General features: G+C 55.0%; 1 protein-coding gene across 2 annotated transcripts in view; it reads left to right on the forward strand.

Moving 5' to 3' along the window:
- Positions 1-18,171, forward strand: part of aatf (apoptosis antagonizing transcription factor) — a 42,563-nt gene that overhangs the window by 17,601 nt on the left and 6,791 nt on the right. Inside the window, exons 8-11 of one of the 2 annotated variants that reach the window (XM_035431713.1) lie at positions 1,149-1,232; positions 7,783-7,850; positions 8,188-8,268; positions 10,446-10,517. In XM_035431713.1, the coding sequence (XP_035287604.1) occupies positions 1,149-1,232; positions 7,783-7,850; positions 8,188-8,268; positions 10,446-10,517 (305 nt within the window). Of the gene's footprint in view, positions 1-1,148; positions 1,233-7,782; positions 7,851-8,187; positions 8,269-10,445; positions 10,522-18,171 lie in introns of those variants that run through there. The other variant, XM_035431712.1, reaches the window with a different exon arrangement.

Consider the following 18,171-nt stretch of genomic DNA (forward strand, 5'->3'; position numbering starts at 1 on the left):
TAGCCGCAGTTAGCCGCAGTTAGCCGCAGCGGTTAGCCGCAGCAGGCAGCGATAGCGCAAACTTCAGCCTCCAGCAGAGTCCCCCTCAGGACCGGGGGGCCGGCGGCGGCGGGGGGGCTGTCACAATCTGCGGTCTCCCAGTCAGATCCATGGCAGCCGCTGACGGGGAGGGGGGGGTATTAAGATGCAGCCACATTAACAAAGTCGCTCTGTATCTTAATTGAATCTACCCACGGAGTGCAGCCTCTGGATTGTATTAACCTGAAATATAGGCAGTGCGCTGCCAGGACATGGCCCTCGCTGATAAAACACTGGGTTATTCGTCCCAATCCCTAATCCCGCTGTAATCGCTTTCCGCGGATGTGTCTCTCGCCATTTTGCGCGCGAGTCGCGAGGTTGAAAACGAGGGCGTTCGCCGATAGGCTGATATATTACACGCCCGCCATTTTCCTTCTGCAGTTCTTATTGCACCCTGGGCTCATATTACCCACCCCTCCTCCTCCCACACACACACACACACAGAGGCAGGCACACACACACACACTCACATACACACACACACACACACACACACACACACACACACACACACACACACACACGCTCGTGCACACACACACACACACACACACGCACGCTCGTGCACGCACACATATACACACACGCGCTCGTGCACGCACACATACACACACGCACTCACACAAGGGCACTGACACACACACAATCACACACACGCATGAATACACATGCACGCACACACAGGCGCACACACACACACACACACACGCTGACATACACGCACACACTCACGCACAAGGGCACCGACACACACACAATCACACACACACATGGATGCACATGCACGCACACACAGGCGCACACACACATATGCTTGTGCACGCACACATACACACACGCATTCACACACAAGGGCATTCTCACACACACACGGATGCACATGCACACACACACACATTGAGTTTGTGTCACATTATCCTGAACAGAGAGCTTGTATCTCTGGGCTGTGGAGTGTGGGACTTCACCTCCTCCATCTCTAACTGACAAGGACCCCCCCCCCCTCTCCTCTCCCTCCTCCTCTTTCTCCTCTTCCATCTTGTTCTTCCCCTCTCCTCCTTTTTTCATTTCAGACGGAGGAGGTAGCACTGAAGGCCAACGCACATCTCAAAGACCTGGATGAAGAAATCTTTGATGACGACGATTTCTATCACCAGGTGAGTCAGCCAGCGAAGTGCTTTATCTGTGGGTCTGTAAGGCTCAGTGTCATACTGTGATACACATCCTTTTCTGCATCACAGCGCTTGAAAATACTTTGGTTCAGTGATTATAATTGGAGCACAGAGAAATGGATAATGGAAAGCAGAGATGGGTAACCAGGATAGCCAGGCTGATAGTTCATTGCTGGCTGCAGTGGGCTTGTTACCCTCCTGGACGGTGCAGGAGGGAGCTGGAGAAGGTGAGTCCAGGTTAAGAGCCCTGCAGAAGGGCACCGCTCTGGGACTTGAGTGCATAGCTTCAGCTTTGCAGCTTTCAGGGTGAACCGGCACGGACCGCTCTGTGATTGGTGCGGCCACCTCGAAGGGGGCGGGATTGATGAACGATAACCACGGCTGTGTGTGACAGCCTCAGACAGCTTTCAGGGATAGAGACAGAGCGTCAGACACCTTTCAGGGACAGAGACAGAGCGTCAGACAGCTTTCAGGGACAGTGACAGAGCGTCAGACAGCTTTCAGGGACAGTGACAGAGCCTCAGACAGCTTTCAGGGCCCAGTTCCTCTTGTCCTTTGCGGGCCACCGTACCCCCTCCCTGGTGCGTCCCGTTCAGGAAAGCGCTCTGCCTGCGGGGGGAGCGGGGGCGGGCTCAGGGGGAGCGGACGTCTCCTCAGAGCGCGCGCTTATGCACCAATAACGCGTGTAATTTAATGTGCGTAGCCTGGCAGCGCCGCTAGCATTCGCCGAAACGTCTCAGTCAGCAAGTCTGCGCGCGGGCCATAAATCAGGCCTGCCGAGCGAGGAGCCGCCCCCGCGCCCGGTCCTGCTCGCCCCGCCCCCGTGCCCAATCCTGCTCGCACCGTCATCCATAAACGCCGTCTCCGCTTAGACGTAGCGCAGCCGCGCGGGAGCCTTCCCAGGAGCCACTTCGCCAGACTACCGGGACTAACGGAACCCCGCAACATGTTGTTGTCACGCCGACGACGCCCGTTGTGGGAGCCGCGAGCGGAAGCTCCGCGCAGGTGCGGTTGTTTACACCGTGTTAAAGTGTTATTGTTCCTCCCTCTGTTGGTCATTCTCTCTTTCTTTGCCCTGGTCCTGTAACGGATGTCGGCGGCCATGTTGGAGGCCGGGGATCAGGCTACGTTAGCGACGTTAGCGGGGGCTCGTTTAAAGAAGCGGCTGCAGAGGGCGGGTTTAAAAGCGGGCGCGGCTCGGCCCCGCCCCGCCCCTCCCCCCCCCCACCCCTGGCGGTTCTGTTCCCGCGCCTTCTCTGCGAGCGCGGCGGGGGGGAGTGACGGGGGGGGAGAGGCTCGTTAGCGTCCTCAGAGAGCTGGGGGGGGGGAGAGACGCGCTCCACTGCCCGCGCGTTCGCCGGGGTTCGTCTCCCGCGCCCGCCGCCGTGCTGCCCCTCCGCCGCCGCCGCCGCTCCGCTCTGGCACGCCGCCCCCCCGGCGCCCAGCATCTGTTCGGGCTCTCCGGGAGGGGGCTCGCCCCGGCGTCCCGCCGCTCCCCGCTAACCGCTTAGCCGCTGTTTGGCAGCCCTGCTCCGCCTGGCGCTCCGCTGGCAGACATCTGCTGAGGCCGCGGGCTTCCGCACCCGCATTTCCCCCACCCCTCCCTGTGATGCCATCTCCAATCCCCCCACCCCCTCCCTGCGACGCCATCTCCAATCCCCCCACCCCCTCCCTGCGACGCCATCTCCAATGCCCCCACCCCCTCCCTGCGATGCCATCTCCAATGCCCCCACCCCCTCCCTGCGATGCCATCTCCAATGCCCCCACCCCCTCCCTGTGATGCCATCTCCAATACCCCCACCCCCTCCCTGTGATGCCATCTCCAATGCCCCACCCCCTCCCTGTGATGCAATCTCTGATGTCCCCACCCCCTCCCTGCGACGCCATCTCCAATGCCCCCACCCCCTCCCTGTGATGCCATCTCCAATGCCCCCACCCCCTCCCTGCGATGCCATCTCCAATGCCCCCACCCCCTCCCTGTGATGCCATCTCCAATGTCCCCACCCCCTCCCTGTGATGCCATCTCTGATGTCCTCACCCCCTCCCTGCGACGCCATCTCCAATGCCCCCACCCCCTCCCTGTGATGCCATCTCCAATGCCCCCACCCCCTCCCTGTGATGCCATCTCCAATGTCCCCACCCCCTCCCTGCGATGTAATCTCCAATGTTCCCACCCCCTCCCTGTGATGCAATCTCTGATCTCCTCGCCACCTTGTCTTGCATGAGCTGTAGAATCTATGGAAGCGTACTCTTTGCTGTGAAGTGGCTATGTGCAGGAGAGCCAGGCACATTCCTGACAGGCGGCTAGGCTCCGCCCTGACAGGCGGCTAGGCTCCTCCCTCACAGGCAGCTAGGCTCCGCCCTGACAGGCGGCTAGGCTCCGCCCTGACAGGCAGCTAGGCTCCGCCCTGACAGGCGGCTAGGCTCCGCCCTGACAAGCGGCTAGGCTCCGCCCTGACAAGCGGCTAGGCTCCACCAAGAGAGGCAGCTAGGCTCCGCCCTGACAGGCGGCTAGGCTCCGCCCTGACAGGCGGCTAGGCTCCGCCCTGACAGGCGGCTAGGCTCCGCCCTGACAGGCAGCTAGGCTCCGCCCTGACAGGCAGCTAGGCTCCGCCCTGACAGGCGGCTAGGCTCCGCCCTGACAGGCAGCTAGGCTCCACCCTGACAGGCGGCTAGGCTCCGCCCTGACAGGCAGCTAGGCTCCGCCCTGACAGGGGGCTAGGCTCCGCCCTGACAGTCAATTAGGCTCCACCCTGACAGGCAGCTAGGCTCCGCCCTGACAGGCGGCTAGGCTCCGCCCTGACAGTCAACTAGGCTCCACCCTGACAGTCAACTAGGCTCCACCCTGACAGGCAGCTAGGCTCCGCCCTGACAGGCGGCTAGGCTTCGCCCTGACAGGCTGCTAGGCTCCACCCTGACAGGCGGCTAGGCTCCGCCCCGACAGGCACTTTGCTGCAGCCATTTCTCTGACCCTTCGCAGTGGGGCAGCAGCAGGAGATGACATCATGACAGAAGCTCTCCTGCTTACCGTCACGTCGCCTGTCCGCCGGCCTCCAGGTGCTCGTCTCATAAGCTCTCTTTTCTGACGAGCAGGACCGTCTCTCCCCCCCCCCCTCCTTCGGTGTGCTCAGTTCCAGGGTGCTGATGGAGGCCCCTCCCTGTAAAGTGGTGCACAGCTGTGACGCATCTGAAAAACATGCTGCCTTGCTGTCCCTGTTCCTTCATCTCTGGCTCTCCCTCTCTCTTCCTCTCTCACTGAGCAGTGGGGGAGAGAGTGAGAGGGAGAGAGCGAGAGAGCAGTAACTCTGGGCTGTGAGGGAGGGAGGGAGGGAGAGAGAGAGAGGGAGGGAGAGACAGATAGGGAGGGAGGGAGGGAGAGAGAGAAAGAGCAGTAACAGTGGGCTCTGTGTGAGTGAGGGAGGGAGGGAGAGAGAGAGAGAGAGCAGTAACTCTGGGCTGTGAGGGAGGGAGGGAGGGAGGGAGAGAGAGAGAGGGAGGGAGAGACAGATAGGGAGGGAGGGAGGGAGAGAGAGAGAGCAGTAACAGTGGGCTGTGAGGGAGGGAGGGAGGGAGAGAGAGAGAGAGCAGTAACTCTGGGCTGTGAGGGAGGGAGGGAGGAGAGAGAGAGGGAGGGAGAGACAGATAGGGAGGGAGGGAGGGAGGGAGAGAGAGAAAGAGCAGTAACAGTGGGCTCTGTGTGAGTGAGGGAGGGAGGGAGGGAGAGAGAGAGAGAGAGCAAGCAGTAACCCTGGGCTGTGAGGGAGGGAGAGACAGAGAGGGCGGGAGGGAGAGAGAGAGCAGTAACTCTGGGAGAGGAGAGAGAGAGAGAGAGAGGGAGGGAGAGAGAGAGAGAGAGAGAGCAGTAACTCTGGCCCAGGGTACGAGCAGCTGTGCGGGCCTCTGGCCTGGAGCGCCCGTGTTTGCCGAGCGGCTCTATCCAGCTTCGCCGCGCGGGCGGCGTCGTGTCGCGGCGGGTTTCGGAGCTCACGCCCGAGCCGCGCGGGGCGACGGCGGTGATGAAGCAGGGCAGATAAACTGACGGATGGGCTGCCAGCGAGATTTTTGGGGAATCGGCGAGATAAACAGGCCCCGCGCCAGAGCGCGCTGCGTCGCGCTGATAATAAACACGCCGTTCTCCGCGGCGCTTTGGCGACTTCTGACTAACCGGGGGGGTGTGGGGGGGGTTGTGCCGTGGCGGTGGAGCTAACCACCCCCCCCCCCCTCTCGTGGTTGAGCGTGCTGATATAAGGGCCCGTGTTTGTAACCCGCCACGCTGATGTGTTTGTAGATGCTGCCGGGTCACTGCTCACTAATCATCAGGCCAGCGCGTGTCAGGGGCGGCGTTGGGGGGGGGGGGGGGCTCGTTCAGAGTAAAAGAGCGCAATTACAGGCCTGGCTGCTGGAGCCTGGAACTCACCTCGTTTAGAGTCTGTTTTTTTTACCACATGGAAATTTCAGCATCGCTGCCGGTTCCAGAGAAGCAGCGCGACAGTTACAGCCGTCCAGGAGCCAGAATCACGATACGCTGGCATAGCTGAGTGCCCATTGGCTCCGCAAGTTTTTCTGCCCCTCCCACCCCCCCCCCCCCCCCCCCCCCCCCCCCCCACCCCCCGCCCTTTTTTTTCTTACATTAAAACCGGCTTCAAACTGCAATGTTCTCTCAAATAGCGGTTACTGGTTAGGCACCCAGATTAAAACATTTTCTTCTTGCTCTTGCAAGAGAGGTGAGGAATGATTCGATCTATAAAAGCCCAACCCTTTGCTGTTGACCCAGTAGTCCAGCTGAAAGGACCTTCTTCAGAACCTTTAGTTGTTGCTAGCTGCCTAGCCGTACGGCTAAGGGTCTGGGGGCCTGGCTCATGTTATTGTCAGTAGCTTGGGAAAAGTATACGCTCCAGTGTTTCCCCGCCCTACATAGAGGCAGAATTTCTGAATTTCTGGCACCATTGCTAGAATTTTTTAAAGCTATGCTTAGGGGCCAATGGGTCTTTTGCCTCAGATTAACTTTGTTGAAACAAACATTAAAAAGTAAAGCTGTGGCCTATGTAATGTGGCAAAATCTTTTTTCATTGACTATCTGCAGACCATTACTCTTTTGCCATATTGTCGCATTTTTTATGTTCAGCCATGAAACTAAATAGTTGTGCTCATTAACTTTAGCTTTTAAGTCTGCTTGTAATACGTGAGGTCTTTGGTCGTTGTTAGCTGGATCAGGGAGCATTGTGGGACACTTACAGTGTTGTTCACTACCCCAGCCCATCCACTCCGAGTGCTAAACACGTACAGGTGGTGGACGACTGGCTTTATGTTGGTGTGAACGAGACACTGGCACGTGTGTGTGTGTGTGCGAGAGAGTGTGTGTGTGTGTTTGTGTATGTGTGTGTGTGTGTGTGTGTGTGTGTGTATGTGTATGTGTGTGTGTCTGTGTGAGAGAGAGAGTGTGTGAGTGTGTGTGTGTGTGTTTTAAAGAGAGTGTGTGTGTGTGTGTGAGTGAGTGTGTGAGAGAGGGAAGGTGTGTGCGCACGTGCGTGTGTGTGAGAGAGAGTGTGTATAAGTGTGTGTGTGCGTGTGCGTGAGTGTGTGTGTGTGAGAGAGAGTGTGTGTGTGTGTGCGCGCGTGTGTGTGAGAGAGTGTGTGTGTGTGTGTGTGTTTGCTTGTGTAAATGTGTGTGCGTGTGTGTGTGTGAGTGTATGTATATGTGTGTGTGTGCATGCTTGAGTGTGTGCATGCGCGTGTGTGAGAGAGAGAGAGAGAGAGAGTGTGTGTGTGTGTGCATGCGCGTGTGTGTGAGAGAGAGAGAGTGTGTGTGTGTGTATGTGAGAGAGAGAGAGTGTGTGTGTGTGTGTGTGTGAGAGAGAGAGAGAGAGGGTGATACTGTAGGGGCGGGTGTCTCTCTCCCTCCCAAGGTGCCCTGTGTGCTCAGGCTCTGCAGCATGGCCTCTTCAGGGCACTTGGCAGCCTGGCGCGTCTCTCGCTGGCAGAGTGGCTCCTGCCTCGTGGCTGCTGACCCCTGCGGAGGCCTCAGCCCTGCCATCTGTGCCCGCTCTGTGCCCGCTCTGTGCCCAGGGCCGGGAGGGGTGCCCAAACCCCAGCCCCCCCCCGCCCCCCCCTCCAAAAAACGCTCATAGCCCCACAAACACACACCTGTCACAGCTCGGAACCCACAAAGTTAACGAGAGTAAAGTGCTGGTGTGATGCATGCTGTTAAATCGCTTAGAACAAGCCCACGATCAGCCTTTACATGGTTGTGTAGAGAGTCTGTGGTGCTGTGGTCTCATCCCCTCTCCAGCTTCAGTTAACTGAAGCTTCAGACGGTGGCTGTGGAGCCCAGAATTCAGGAGGGACCCACACTCCTGTGGTGCATGCTGGGATGCACAAACCTTCGATGTGAATGAAATGTATTTCAGTGCTGTGGATGAGACCATTCGCTAGCCAATCAAACGGTGCCGTGTACAACGTACCGCCTTCCCCGTGCGTGAGGTGCGCCTCCAGTTCCTGCTCTGATTCGTCACCCTTCTCCCTGTCTTCCTGTCAGCTCCTGAGAGAGCTCATCGAGCGGAAGACCAGCGCTGCTGACCCCAATGACCAGGTGGCCATGGGAAGGTGAGCAGTCTCTCTCTCTCTCTGTCTCTCTCTCTCTCTCTCTCTCCCCCCCTCTGTCCCCCATCTCTCTTTCTTTCCCCTCTCTGTCCCCCCTCCTCCCCTTTCTCTGTCATCCCCCATTTCTGTCTCTGTCCTCCCTTCTCTCTCCCACTCTCTCTGTCCTCTCTCTCCCCCTCCCCCTCTATCTCTCTCCCTCTCTCTGTCCCTCCTCTTTTTCTCCCCCTCTGTCTCTCTCCCCTCCCCTCTCTCTCTTTCTCTCCCCCTCCCTCCCTCTCTTTCCCTCTCCCCTCCTCCCTCCCTCCCTCTCTCTCAGTGCTGTTATTCCTCTCTCCTGCAGGCAGTGGCTGGCCATACAGAAACTGCGCAGTAAGATAAAAAGGAAGGTGGACACCAAGGCCAGCAAGGGCCGCAAAGTCAGGTGAGGAGGAGGAGGGGGAGGAAGGGTGGGGGGGAGGGAGGCGGGAGATAAAAGACTCAAACGCTCAGAGATTACCCAACACTCAAATTTTTCAATTTCCTCTCCTCAGCGATATGCTTTTATCTGGATGTTTTTTTATGAGGAATTCCCCTGGATTTCAGTAGGAAGGCAGAAGGATCCCGGCCCTGTCACTCGTAGGTTTAAATGAAACCTGAGCCCCGACACGACCTTCAGATCCGAACCCGGTTCTCCCGGTTCCTATGCTTCCACTTTAGGCCCTGGAGAAGCCTCTCTTAATGAACACTCATCTTTTAACAAACACTGAGAGCTGATCCTGAAGTAATGTTTGCTTGACCATCATCGTTTATTATGTTCTCATTATTTTTCAGTGATTAAGGAAAAAGTTTTAAATGAAACTTGGAAAAATGGAATAAAAGTTGAGTCTGTGGCCAAATGGCTACTGGACATCAAGCCAGTGGCCCTGCAGTGAGGATGGTTTTAAAGTTGCTCTTATTGTCTTTCCCAGCTATATGATATAAATGCAGTGCTGTTGAGGGATGTCAGTTTTTCAGTTGTGTGGAAAAGGCTCCATCTGAAAATGTGATTTACACTCTGTATGTCATGACCTTCGGTACCCAACCTGCCGTAAACGGGCGCTGTGATTGGCTGCTCGTCTGTCTGTGCCTCTGCCTGTGCGCGCCCCCTGCCCCCCCCCCCCCCCCCCCCCCGGTGTCACCGCCGGCGCTATGGTGACTGAGTGAGACGGACGGCTCCCGCATTAGTGCTCAAAGGCGGTAATTACTGGCCATCGATGCCGCGGTCTGTGGGCGTGGCGCGGCGCTAAGTGCTGTCCACGCTAATCGCCGGCTCCCTCTGCGCGTTGTCACGGATACCGCCGCTCCCTCTGCGCGTTGTCACGGATACCGCCGCTCGTGGCTGGCGCGGGCTAGCTCCGCCCACTCTGTGACCCGCCGATACGAGGAGTTCCTCTCGCAGCTGAGGTAGCGCAGGCTAGCCCCGCCCACTCTGTGACCCGCCGATACGAGGAGTCCTCCCGCAGCTGAGGTAGCGCAGGTGACGGTGACCTTTAACCCCTCACTCTGAGTCCAGCGTGGCAGCGCCTCGCTTTCCCTGGAGAACACGCACGGTTCTGAGTGCACAGTCGAGCCCCTCATCAATAAAATGGAGAAAGGCCTTCAGCATCCATTGTAATGTTAAGCGATATTTCATATTGCGTCAGATGTTGTTTCCCTAGGGGAGCAGCTCTGGGGGGGGCGGGGGGGGGGGCTGTACACTGGACCTGCGGGTCAGGTCTGTGTCCTGAGGGGGGGGGGGGTGCTGTACTGAGATTCTTTTGTAGGGAAGGGAGTCGCAGTGACTCCAGTGATAACTGCAGGGGGACAGGGGAGAGGGGGAGGGGGAGGTGGTGGGGGAGGAGGTTCACACCAGGAGGTGCTGTTTCCTGGGGTGTGTTTGCATGGCACAGTGCTCCCTGCCACCCAGCAGACTCACTGAGTCCCAGAGCAGCGTATGAGTCCTTTCTGTCCCTCCTCTCCGTTCCTCCACCGCGGGTTTCTCTGTTTGCGCTGAAGGGCTCACACACCTGCCTGTTCGCCGCTGCTCATGTTTGTTAGCTTTAGCGGTGTTAATTGTGTTGTGTGGGTGGGTCACAGCCTGAAGGCTCATTGGGAAACTCAGGGGACCAGTGTGCTGCAGACACACACACACACAAATACACACACACACACACACACACACACAGCTTTTATGCTAGCTTTTTGATAGCTAACCAGCTGAAGAAGAAAGTTCACACTGAACAAAATCTCAGAATCGGCTGAATGTGCACTCTCACTCCCCCCCCCTCCCTTCTCCCACACTCTTTCATTCAGATTCGTCCTGTCCTCTGCACCGTGGAGGGAACTCAGATAGGCTGATGGAAGTTTGTTTCTCCCTCTCTCTCTCTCTTCCTCCCTCCCTCCCTCCCTCCCCCCCATCCCCCTCTCCCTCTCCCTCTCCCTCTCTCTCTCTCTCTCTCTCTCTCTCTCCCTCTCTCTCCCCCCCTCTCCCTCCCTCCCTCCCTCTCTCTCTCTCTCCCCCTCCCTCCCTCTCTCTCTCTCTCTCCCCCTCCCTCTCTCTCCCTCTCTCTCCCTCTCCCCCTCGCTCTCTCTCTTCCCCAGGTTCCACGTGCACGGCAAGCTGGTGAACTTCATGGCTCCTATTGACCACAGCTGCGTGAGTGATGACGCCCGGTGAGTAATAGATTAATAACGTTCATCAGGCGCCCCTCCCCCGTGACAGGCCGGCATCGACCCGGTCTTCAACCCGGCCGCGCCTCCACAGCCCCTTATCAGATCCCCATTCGTCACGGGCGCGGCCGCCGCCGCTGCAGCCACCGCCGCCGCTGTGCCCCCCCCCCCCCCCCCCCCCCCCCCCCCCCCCTCCCAAAAAAAACCCGCACACCAGCCTGTAATTACCGCAACGGGCACATCTCCATAACCCCCCCCCCCCACGCTCACCAGCCTGCTCTTTGGGGTGCATGAGGGGCCCGACGCACACACGGTAATTACTGGAGGAAGTGCTCCTCTGGTACCTCTCTCACCTTGCTCCTTTACTCAGGTGAGCGCACACACACACACACACACACACACACGCGCACACACACACACACACACACACACACACACATACGCACACACTCGCTCACAGGCCAGAGAGGTGTGCACTCTCTGCACCCTCTCGTGTGTGTCTGTGTGTACGCGTTTGTGTCTTTGCGCGCATGTGTATATTTAATTGTGTATGTGTAACAATGTAGCCTTTCTCTAAAATTTTCAGATTTTTTAAACTTGTATGAACAGTTAGCAAAAGGAAACTTCGGACAGATAAAGATGTCTTTCCGTATTTTCCCAGGTTTTTTAAATTATATGCGCATGGCAGAGAGTGAGGTGATTTAGCCATAACGTACGATATTAAGCATTTAAAGGAAGAATCCAGCTGATGATTTCCTGGCGATGCCAGTGCTGGCCGTGGCTGGCAGCCCAGATAGAGGCAGTTCTGAGTGAGGGAGGGCTGCGGTCTTCAGGATCCTCCCTGGCTCGGTGTGAGAGAGACCTCCCTGGTAGAGACCGTGCAGATGCTGTGGTCTGCATGCGTGTGATGAGTGCTGCTCCAGTGCAGTCACTGCGTAGCACAGGGTGCATAGCCTGCGTAGCACAGGGGTGTGTAGCCTGCGCGCGCTAGTCTGCATTCCAAAGCCGACTGTGAAAGACGCAGTGATAGAGCGGCCCCCACCAGCACGACGGGGCGTTCTGAATTGTAACTAAAAGATGAGGTGGGGAGAATATTTAGGGGTCTTGGGCATCATTTTTATTTCATCGTGAAAGGCCCGTGCAGGAGCAGCGCGGCTGAATAGATGGACGATAGCAGGTCGATACCGAGCAGGGCGAAGAGAAATGTGAGTCCTGCGTTTGAACCCTGGTTCTGCCTGCTGAGAAAACAGACTCGGGCATAGCAGGGTACGCGCTACGTACTTAAAACCCTTTACATTCATTTTGCAAGAATTAACGGCAGTTTCAAATGTGTACGTTTGTTCCCTTTTGCTTCCGTTTTAATTGAAATGGGTAAATATGCAGGTGAAAGATAAGCGCGGTTCTCTGTGTTGGGAGGCTGAAAGTTAAATTTGTGTGAGGGACATGAGTCTCTTTCTGTTGTCTTTTTTCATACCACGTTTCATTCACCACCTGCCGGTTGTTTTGGTTTGTATTGAATTTTACCACGGAGTTAACATTCTTAATCGTGTGGGAATGCATTTCCCAATTCTGAGTTAATGGTCTCCTCCTCCTTAAGTCTGAACCAGGTCGCTTTGGTTTTATCGTGTGTGCGTGGTGTGGGTCTGTCTGTCTGTCTGTCTGTCTGTTTGGTCTGTCGCTATGGTTTCCCCAGGGGCAGCAGGTGACCCCACAGGCCGCAGATGTCACCTAGCGTGCCCTGTGGCTGGGCGTGTCCCTCCGATCCAGCCCTATTAAACGAGGCCAATATTTCACTTAGCGCTAGCCTTTTAACGGCTGTCATTAAGACCCTCATTACGCTTTTTATTGGAGGGTTGGCCCGTTTGGGTTGAGATTGGCGAGGGAAGCACGTCTGTGACAGGGGGGTGTGGTGTGAGGTTGGGGGGGTGTGGTATGAGGTGATTGGGGGGGGGGGGGTCTCCGTCCAGCAGATTGGCACGGCGTGTAACGCGCTCACTGTCTTCGCGGCTTTTCTCCTCTTTCAGAAACGCACATATATCATCTTTAAAAAAAATATATATATATTTTTTTAAAAGGAACGCGAGGGCCAGGAAGCAGCCACGGGCTGTCTGCGACAACACTGTCACAGAGGACAAAAGAGGCACTTTGAGGAGCAAACTCGGCTCCCCGAAAATCCACTGCGGGGACGGCGGGGCGCGGGAGGGGCGGGAGGTGCGGGCTGTGACTTTGCGGGAGCGGCGGGGGCCGACGTGGCGATGGGGGGGGGGGCAGGGGGGCCATGCGCGTGTGCGCGCGCTGAAATGATTTATGTAGCAGCCTGGACCAGCCTCACGGAGATGGAGTAGTGTTCTCACACACACACACACACACACACACACACACTCACACACACGTCTCTCACACACAGGTGAACTGCACACAGAGCAGCTCAGGGCCACGCCTGCCGTGTAGCACTGGGAGAGCGAAGCGTTTCGGATCAGGGCTGAACTCTAAAGGCATTGTGGGAACACGGTGGCGCTGCTCGGGTTTTTAAAAGCGAGAACTAAGGCCCGAAGTGTCATGGCGGCTTTCCTTTAAGGCCCCGTTTGCACCTGGTCCTTTCCTGCGTCTGGAGAATCCGGATTATATCTGGATAGGGATTATCCACATTGAAACGCAGGTGTAAACGCACCCAAGATGCATTGGGAACAGATGCGAATCCGATCGCCACATAAACCACTTCAGGAGGTGGGCTGAGACGCGTTTGAGGCAGATGTCACACAAGTGTAAATGCATCCGTGTTCTCCCAGATGCATATGCCAACCGACACTCCTCCCAGAATATTACCAGACGCGATGTTGCCATCCTCCAAAGCGGAACGTGTGTAACTTCACAATCACACGGCTGCAACCCGGCTCACTACTCAACTCAGCAGCCGTCTTCTATGGTACATTGCCAAATATGGCCTCCTTGCTTGACTTTAAGGAACTGAAAAATGCCATACGATATTTTGGAAGTGGCAGCCATATTTGCTGTCCAAGTCTGTGTTTATTCTGTATTTTATGCTGCAAACAATGCAAGAGTGCCTCGGAACTTATGGTGGCCAATCAGTGACAAAACTCAAAGAAAGCAAGCAAATGCAGACTCCACCCCAAAAAGGCACTGGTGGGGTAACATCTACCTGCATCTAGCTGAAACTCCAGGTATAATTTTGTTGAAATTAATATTTTTTGACTGTGATAAATTTAGGCGTGTTAATTTTTTGACAGTTGTTTCCGTTTGTTATGTTAGTTTTCTGAAAGAAGTTTTCATGATTTATTAATAGTGTCTGGTTTTTCTGAGGTCCTGTAAAAGGTTATTTCTTCTCTATGTTCATCGTTTGAATTATATATGACGACCAATTAATGCCGATTTAGTACCATCAGCTATGACAGACAAATCTTTCTTAGACTTTTCTCTCCCTTTTACAGTTACATGTTACTCATCACATCTATTGCAGTTTTTCTGTCTGTAAATTTTGCCCAGGAGATATAGACATGCAAAAAATATCTGGGGCCAGAATTGTAATGTTTGAAGTGTCTTGAAAGTGTAGTGGCAGAAATCTTTTTAGAGTTTTAACCTCAGTCTCATGATATGTATTGTATTTGGAAGTGATTGAACTGTTTTGTTTTGCATGGTCCAGTGTTAAAAAAGTAAACAGGCAACAACAAAAAAAATTGTATATCAAGGCGCAATACCTAAAGAATCGCAATACGTATCATATGGGTGCCTGATAATATTGTGTAGATAATATAGTGAGGACCAGATTTGAGGAAGCTCTCAGTTTTAACAAATCTGAAATACACTCTGAATGGCTTTGACATAGAGTTTGAGCTGCTGTCCAAGGTTCTAGAACTCTCCCTGCTGCTTGTGGTGTTCTGATGTAAGATCAGCCCAGAGCTGCCTGGTCCTGCCTTTTGTGTAAGACGGCTAGTACAGCGTCCCCATCCCTGGAGGAGGACACAAGCCTGTTCTGTCATTCTCCAGCAGGCCCTCGCGTTTGTACTCGTCCGTGTCACGTCTGACGGCAAAACGTTTTTTTGGTTTTTGATGTGCGACGGCGACTCGAGTGTATCCGTCCGATCTCCGGCGCGGAGAACGGAACGCGTCCAGCGGGCGCGGCGGCGACAGAACAGAACGCGCGCTCCCTAACCTTCCCCGGGCGAGCCGTGCCAGGGGCCGCCTTCATTTACATAGCGATCAATGGGCTACAGTAATAATTGTGATCTATTGCGATAACATTAAAGGAGCCGGCGACCTTTGCGGGAAGGCATGCCTGCTGACCTTTGTGCGGAGGTGCGGGCGTGCTGGGAATGAATGACCCGGGCCCCCCGGCCCCCCGCGCCATATCTCACACGCGCCTTTATGGCCCCGACACGGACCACTGGCCCCATGAATGTTAATGCCCAGGGAGAGGGGCAGAGGACAAGGGTGGGAGTGCGGCCCCTCCCCCAATACACACACACTCTCACACACGCTCACGTGCGCACACACACGCGGTCTGTTTCTGACATAAACGCAATCGCACACAATTGCACACTCACACAGGCACTTACACATCACGCACACACACAATCTCTTTCTAACACAAACACCATCACTCACGCTTACACACATGCACACCCTCACATACACATGCACCCAGATACACAATTTCCTTCTGACATAAACACAATTACATGCACATGCGCGCACACACACACACACACACACACACACACAATCTCTGACATAACTGCACAGTTATGCACACCCATGCACATACACATGCACACATACATCTGTTTCTGACATAAACACAATCACACAATTATATACACGTGCACACCGATGCAGGAAAGACTGCATGTGCACATGTGAATTGCAGTCTTTCCTGCGTGTTCGCAAAAAGACACAACGGTCATGCAGAGAAACACACACTACTCCTTCTGGTACACACATACAATTGCATGCAAACACCTTTTACATGGATTTGTTTGCACACAGACACACACACACATTCACACACACAGACAGACGGAGCCAGGCTGGAGCTGCTGTGGCAGAGGAAGGTAGAAGGCCATCGTGTGTTTGATCCTGATAGCGGCCAGCCCTCCTGACCCGTACGTACGAGAGCAGGCAGAGATTACGAGAGGCGAGGCAGACGCCCCCCCCCCCCCCCCCATGGAGGGGCACGGTCGCTCCCTGCCTCCCCCCCCAACCCCTCTCATAGGGGCAGGGCCACTCCCCCCCCCCTTCCCCCCAGGTGCCCGGCCGCTCCCTGTTCGTTCCTCCCCCCCCATCCCCCCCCCCCCCACGTGTGCGGGCGCTCCCTGCTCGCTCCTCCAGGCTCCCTGTCGCACTGCCTCCCGCTCGCTCAGCATTCCACAGCCAGCTCCGGGTGCACGGAGGCCCAGCTCGGCCCGAATAAGAATCAGGCATTATTCCATAATCACAGTTTATTGTAATCCATGACCCTGGCCCTGCATCTCAAACGGGGATTGAGGATTAAGTTCCCCCTCCGCTCCCTGACAGGCTGACTTCTGCTTCCTGAGGGCCACACCACGCCAGCTTCAACAGAATGTATAAGTGTGTGTGTGTTTGTACGTGTGCGTGTGCGCGTGCGTGTGTGTGTGCGTATGCGTATGCGTGCATGTCGGGGAAAACAGTGTATGCAGAGCGTGTGATTTAGCATTTGTGTGTGACTGATTGAGTGTGTGTGTGTGTGTGTGTGTGTGTGCGTGTGTGTGAGAGTGTGCGCGTGCGTGTGTGTGGTGAAAACAATGTATGCAGAGCGTGTGATTTTGCATTTGTGTGTGACTGATTGAGTGTGTGTGTGTGTGTGTGTGTGTGTGCGTGTGTGTGAGAGTGTGTGTGTGTGCGTGTGCGTGTGTGGTGAAAACAATGTATGCAGAGCGTGTGATTTAGCATTTGTGTGTGACTGATTGAGTGTGTGTGTGTGTGTATATGCATGTGTGTGAGCACAGGGTTTCTCCTAGCTCAGAGTAAGGCTTAGGTGGGGCCTTTCTGTGACATCCACAGTCGGTCCGGCTTTGCTGCCACCGTCGGTCCGGCTTTGCTGCCACCGCCAACATCGACGCGACGTCTCCCCGTATTTAGCTACATTTCTCACAGAATTATGTCCAATTACAACACATAATGACCTATCAATACGTTAGAATTCGGCATAAATAAACCGACAGTTTCCATGTGAAGATGCAAAGCTGCCAAAATTTCCCAAGGTAGGCGGTATCTGTTAAATCACATGGGCTGCGGACGCCTGATTGGCTCTCACTGTCATCGACACTCCGCCTCATTCGTTTATGCAGCTGAGCGGATTCTACTGTAGTTCATTTCAGCTCATCAGGCAGTTTAAAGTTGAAATTTCGTAGCCTATCATTTATGACCAAATTGTACCAATAAATACATGGTCCATTTCTAATTGTTTTGCAGGTGTTTTTTTTATTTAATTTTTAAAAAAATTTTGCACGAGATTTCTGGCTTAGGCGGCTAAGACATTTCAATGCCAGGAAAACCCCGGTGTGTGATTCTGCATTTTTATGTGACGGATTGAGTGAGCCGCACGTCTGTTTCAGATCTTAGAAATATATTCTTGGCTTTTAACGCAATTTCAATGAAGCGGCAACAACCACTGCGCATGGAATTTTTGTTTCGGGCATTCTTAACCAATCACATTCAGCCATCCAACGCGGTGTTTCAGAATGACCAATGGCATGCGAGGGAATGGCCACCGCAGCACATCCGGGTACTGGTCCCTGGCCACCATGCAGTAATGTTGAGGGACTACATGGCTGTTCTCCCCTGGATATGGCTTTCACCACACATACGCTTTACAAGGCATCTCATAAGAGACCGTGCATCTACTGAGCAGATGGCTGGCAGTGTGTTAGTGTCAGGTAGCCCGTGATGTGTGTGTATGTAGTGCCTCTCTCAAGCCTCATTAGAAACTCAGGTGTAATTTTACTTGTCTTTCCCTTTATCCCGTTCCTAGATCACATGCAGGTGTGGCTCAGCCCAGCTTTGAGTTCCTGTAGGTGTGTGGTAGGTGTGGGTTGCAGGGAGAATGTCGGTGTTTTGTGGCCGTGGACCGTAGGTGAAGCGCGTGCCTGTGGGAGCGTGTTATGGGGGAGATGTAAGCGTCTGTAGAAATCGGGATGGGGGAGAAGTGGAGTGCCTGTGGGAGCGTGTTATGGGGAGATGTAAGCGTCTGTAGAAATCGGGACGGGGGGAGGAGTGGAGTGCCTGTGGGAGCGTGTCATGGGGAGATGTGTCTGTAGAAATCGGGATGGGGGGAGGAGTGGAGTGCCTGTGGGAGCGTGTTATGGGGGAGATGTGTCTGTAGAAATCGGGATGGGAGGAGGAGTGGAGTGCCTGTGGAAGGTGGGCTGAGTTTGTTTTGTTTCTGGAGTCCCGGGGCCCGGTGGAGCCGAACCCTGCCCGTTTGCCTGGCACACTGCTTGGGGGCCTGCAGGTCACGCGTGAGTGACTCCCAGCAGGAAGTAATACTACACCGTTTTATGTAATGTTTAGGTATTACAGCATTGTGTATGTTTGTATACCTGCATCCATTTGTAATTTATGTGTAGAAACCATTTCAATTATCTTCTATTTTCCTCTTGCCCCCGCCCCCCCTGGCCTG

This window comes from Anguilla anguilla, chromosome 9 (assembly GCF_013347855.1).
Source record: "Anguilla anguilla isolate fAngAng1 chromosome 9, fAngAng1.pri, whole genome shotgun sequence".
In the NCBI taxonomy this organism is placed as follows: domain Eukaryota; kingdom Metazoa; phylum Chordata; class Actinopteri; order Anguilliformes; family Anguillidae; genus Anguilla; species Anguilla anguilla.